The following is a 5,436-nucleotide window of genomic DNA, read 5'->3' as shown; positions in this document are numbered from 1 at the left end:
ACGGAAGTCAGAGCGAGGGCACATAACTTGTCAGTAGAAGTGAAAAAGGGACCTTGGCAGATTTTCTGTACCTCCGAATGGCCCACCTTCAATGTTGGGTGGCCCTCGGAGGGGACTTTTGATCTCCCCACTTTATTAGCAGTAAAAGCTGTTGTCTTCCAGGATTCGTCTCAAGGACACCCGGATCAGCAACCCTACATTGTAGTCTGGCAAGAGTTGGTGGAGAACCCCCCCACCCTGGGTAAAGCCCTGGGTACAAAAGAAAATGGGCCCTCGAGTTTTAACTGCCCAGACTCAACCTCAGAAAAAGGAAAAAGAAACTACCAAAGTTTACCCCGATACTCAAGATTTGCTTATGGTTGATGATCCCCCTCCCCCTCCTTACCCTCCCGCCCCTACAGCACCCCCGGCGCCCCCAGCCCCGGCACTCCCAGCACCGCCAGCCCCGGCACCCTCAGTCCCTGATGCTGAGGCAGTGGGGCCGGCTCCAGGACCTGCCCAGGGAACTCGGCGCCGCCGAGGGGCCACCTTGGACTCACCGGGTATTTTTCCTCTCTGGTCTTATGGAGTTCCCATCCTTGGGGAAGAAGGGGACCCACCTTTCCAACCTATGCAATATTGGCCCTTCTCCTCTGCTGATTTGTATAATTGGAAAGCTAACCACCCGCCCTTTTCAGAGGAACCGCAGAAACTAACTGGTCTGGTAGAGTCCCTGATGTTTTCCCACCAGCCCACCTGGGATGACTGTCAGCAGCTTTTGCAGGTGCTCTTCACCACGGAAGAGAGAGAGAGGATTCTCCTGGAGGCACGAAGGAATGTGCCTGGAACCGACGGGCGACCTTCGCAACTCCCTCATGACATAGAGAGGGGGTTCCCGTTGACTAGACACAACTGGGACTTTAATTCTCCAGAAGGTAGGGAGCGACTAACCATCTATCGTCAGGCTCTGGTGGCAGGTCTCCGTGGGGCTGCACGACGCCCCACCAATTTGGCCAAGGTAAGAGAGGTCAGCCAGGGAGCCACTGAAGCACCCGCAGTATTCTTAGAGTGCCTGATAGAAGCCTTCAGGTGGTATACTCCCTTTGATCCCACTTCTGAGGGGCATAGTGCTTCAGTGGCCCTTGCTTTTATCGGACAGTCGGCACCCGACATTAGAAAAAAACTTCAGAGATTGGAAGGCTTACAGGATTTGTCGCTGAGGGATTTGGTGAAAGAAGCAGAGAAAGTTTATCATAAGAGAGAGACTGAGGAAGAGAAGGAGTTAAGGAAGGAAAAGGAAAGGGAAAGTAAAGAAGAAAAGAGGGATAGGAAGTATGAGAGAAATTTAACAAAGATCTTGGCCACAGTAGTAGAAAGTAAGGGACGCCCGCCCTCTAGTGGTAGAACTAGTAAGGCAGGGTCCCTGGGCAACCGACCTCCTTTGGATAAAGATCAGTGTGCGTACTGCAAGGAGAAGGGGCATTGGGTGAAAGAATGCCCTAAGAAACCACCGCGGGGACCTCCGAAGAAGGTGTTGTCTCTGCTAGAAGATGAGGATTAGGGAAGACGGGGCTCGGAGCCCCTCCCCGAGCCTAGGGTAACTCTGAAGGTGGAGGGGCAACCCATTGAGTTTCTGGTAGATACCGGTGCTCAACATTCAGTACTGACCCAAGCTAGAGGCCCCCTTTCTAGCAAGAAGTCTTGGGTGTTCGGGGCCACGGGTCAGAGACAATATGCATGGACTACCCAAAGAACAGTGGACTTAGGAGTGGGACAAGTAAACCACTCATTCCTTGTTATACCGGAATGCCCTACACCCTTGTTAGGAAGAGACATCTTGACCAAAGTCGGGGCCCAAATATCCTTTCAGGCTGAAGATTCCCGAGTGACTGATAGAGAGAAGAAACCTTTGGGCCTAAGTATTCTGTCCATAAGATTAGAAGACGAGTACCGCCTTTTTAAGGAACCAGAACCCTCCCGAGTTAATCAAAGGTGGCTCAACCAGTTTTCAGGGGCCTGGGCGGAGACGGCAGGTATGGGGCTTGCTGTAAATCAGCCCCCGGTGGTCATAGAATTGAAAGCCTCAGCCTCACCAGTAACTGTGAGACAATATCCAATGAGTAAAGAAGCCAGAGATGGAATTAGGCCCCATATCCAGAGGCTCATAGAGCAGGGGTTATTAGTAAAATGTAAATCCCCATGGAACACTCCCTTGCTGCCTGTAAAGAAAGCGGGAACAGGAGATTATCGACCAGTGCAAGATTTAAGAGAAGTTAATAAGAGAACACAGGACATTCATCCCACTGTGCCGAATCCTTATAACCTGCTAAGCTCTCTGGCCCCAGAAAACACTTGGTATACAGTCTTAGATTTAAAAGATGCCTTCTTTTGTTTGCGCCTGCACCAGAGTAGCCAACCGCTGTTTGCTTTTGAGTGGAAGGACCCCTCCACAGGAACTACTGGACAATTGACCTGGACTTGCTTGCCACAAGGATTCAAGAATTCATCTACCCTCTTCGACGAGGCTTTACACCAGGACTTGGCCTTTTACCGAGCCTCCAACCCACAGGTAACCTTGTTACAATATGTTGATGACTTGCTGATAGCCGCCCCTACACAAGAAGTCTGCCAAGAGGCCACTGAAGCCCTTTTGACTGAACTTGCTAAGCTGGGGTATAGAGCATCTGCCAAAAAGGCACAGATCTGCCAACAACAAGTGACTAATTTAGGGTATTCCCTGAGAGAAGGGAAAAGGTGGCTTACTGAAGCCCGGAAGCAGACTGTGACGCAGATCCCGGTCCCTACTACTCCGCGCCAAGTCCACGAATTTCTGGGAACAGCAGGGTTCTGTAGATTATGGATACCCGGATATGCCACCTTAGCCGCCCCCCTGTACCCCCTAACCAAAGGGGCAGCCCCGTTTGTTTGGGGACCTGAACAACAACAGGCCTTTGATGAGATCAAGAAGGCCCTCCTGTCGGCACCCGCTCTGGCCTTGCCAGACGTGACTAAGCCGTTCGTCCTTTTTGTGGATGAACGGAGTGGAGTGGCTCAGGGAGTGTTGACCCAGCAATGGGGACCTTGGAAGAGACCTGTCGCCTATTTGTCAAAAAAATTAGACCCAGTAAGTAGCGGATGGCCTGCCTGTTTGAGAGTAGTGGCGGCCGTGGCCCTCCTAGTTAAAGATTCTGACAAACTGACACTGGGACAGAAACTTACTGTGGTTGCTCCGCATGCGTTGGAGAGTGTAATTAGGCAGCCACCCGAGAGATGGATGTCGAATGCCAGAATGACTCACTACCAAACCTTACTCCTGAATCGTTTGCCCCCCCTGCCATTCTAAACCTGGCCACTCTGCTTCCCGATTCGGGGAAGGAAGTGCTTCATACCTGTCAGGAAATCCTGGCTGAGGAGACAGGCACCCGCCAGGACTTGCAAGATCAGCCCTTAGGAGGACCGGGACTCCTGACTTGGTATACGGACGGGAGCAGTTACATCATGGATGGTAAGAGAATGGCTGGAGCTGCAGTAGTAGATGATGACCGGATTATATGGGCCAGTGGACTCCCAACGGGCACCTCTGCACAGCAAGCAGAACTCATCGCCCTGACTCAGGCCCTAAGGATGGCAGAAGGTAAGAGACTTAACATCTACACTGACAGCAGATACACCTTTGCCACTGCTCATATACACGGGGCTATTTATAGACAGAGAGGGCTGTTAACTTCTGCCGGGAAAGATGTTAAAAACAAACAAGAGATTTTAGATTTGCTAGAAGCCATCCATAGGCCTAAGGAAGTAGCAATAATACATTGCCCTGGACATCAGAAAGATGACTCTCCAATAGCTTGAGGAAACCGGAGGGCAGACCAAGCCGCAAAGCAAGCGGCTCAGGGAATGAACATTTTGCCCCTCCAAGTGTGTCCGGAAGCCACCCACATTAAGAGCTTCCAGTATACACCTGAAGATCTCGTTTGTATAAACAAATTAGGGTTCAAAAATTTCTCGCCCCAAGAGATATACAAGTCTGAAGAAGGGAAAGTTGTCCTGCCCCAGAGAGAAGCAGAGGAATACTTAAGGCAATTACATCAATTGACACATCTGGGAGCAAGAAATCTAAAAACCTTGGTTCAAGACTCCCCTTATCATGTTATTGGATTAGGAAAATTGGCTGATGAGGTTGTAAAAAATTGTGTACCCTGTCAATTAGTAAACGTGAGCAAAAATCAAGCAATATCTGGAAAAAGACTTCGAGGAGATTCCCCAGGAGCTTATTGGGAAGTTGACTTCACTGAAATTAAGCCTGCTAAGTATGGATATAAGTACCTTCTAGTTTTCCTAGACACATTTTCAGGATGGACAGAAGCGTTCCCCACAAAAACTGAGACAGCCCAGACGGTGTCTAAAAAGATCCTTGAAGAGATATTTCCCAGATTTGGGATCCCAAAGGTAATCGGCTCCGACAACAGCCCTGCCTTTGTTGCCCAGGTAAGTCAGGGATTGGCCAAGATCCTGGGGACGGATTGGAAATTGCATTGTGCATACAGGCCCCAGAGCTCAGGACAGGTAGAAAGGATGAACAGAACTCTAAAAGAGACCTTGACTAAATTGTCCATAGAGACTGGCTTATGTGATTGGTTGGTCCTCCTTCCCTTTGCCCTGTTTAGAGTCAGGAACACTCCTGGCTGCTTTGGACTAACGCCTTTTGAAATAATGTTTGGGGCCCCGGCCCCGCTTCAGTCAGCACATCTTCATACATTCCCTGAGTGTGCAACTATTAAGTTTTTGCTTGAAAGGTTACGAGCCTTGGAGGCTGTGCAGAAAGAGGTGTGGGCCTCCATCAAGGAAGCCTATCGGCCAGAGGACCTCTCAGTGCCTCACCAGTTCCAGGTGGGAGACCACGTCTACGTGAGAAGGCACCGGACAGGAAACCTCGAGCCACGGTGGAAGGGACCTTTCATCGTCCTCCTGACTACTCCCACAGCTGTGAAAGTGGATGGCGTCTCTTCCTGGATACACGCTTCATATCTAAAGAAGGCACCCCCGTCGGACTCGGACTGGCGAGTAACTCGGACTGATAATCCTCTTAAGCTTCGCTTGTGTAAAAGGAACTATGTTGTTAGTAATTCTAATGCTCCTGCTGTTTCCAACCCCCCAGAGCCTTAATCCTCATGTCCCTTATCTGCTTACCTGGAAAGTAGGAAATGGGCAGACCCAAGAAGAGTATAATCACACCACCCATATTGCCCCTTTGGGCACTTGGTTTCCGGACTTATATTTTAATTTAGATAAAGTAGCTGACATAGACGGGATGGAAGGAGGAGACTGGCGGAAAAAGCAACGCCGAGTCTCTGTAAGTAGGAATGGATTTTATGCATGCCCAGGGTTTCGAACGGGAGCAGAAAGACAGAAGTGTGGAGGAATTGAGTCCCTCTACTGTGCACAATGGAGCTGTGT

General features: G+C 50.1%; 1 protein-coding gene across 1 annotated transcript; it reads left to right on the top strand.

Moving 5' to 3' along the window:
- Window positions 1-234: 234 nt before the first annotated feature.
- Window positions 235-5,231, top strand: LOC130684132 (uncharacterized). The gene is given in 2 exon segments (XM_057503989.1): window positions 235-3,293; window positions 3,296-5,231. Coding segments are annotated over 2 exon segments (4,878 nt in total). The 5' UTR covers window positions 235-265; the 3' UTR covers window positions 5,146-5,231.
- The last annotated feature ends 205 nt before the right edge of the window (window positions 5,232-5,436 follow it).

Source organism: Manis pentadactyla, chromosome 6, assembly GCF_030020395.1.
Source record: "Manis pentadactyla isolate mManPen7 chromosome 6, mManPen7.hap1, whole genome shotgun sequence".
Classification (NCBI taxonomy): domain Eukaryota; kingdom Metazoa; phylum Chordata; class Mammalia; order Pholidota; family Manidae; genus Manis; species Manis pentadactyla.
The sequence above is the reverse complement of the archived record's forward strand: the minus strand, read 5'-3'. Positions and strand labels throughout refer to the sequence as shown.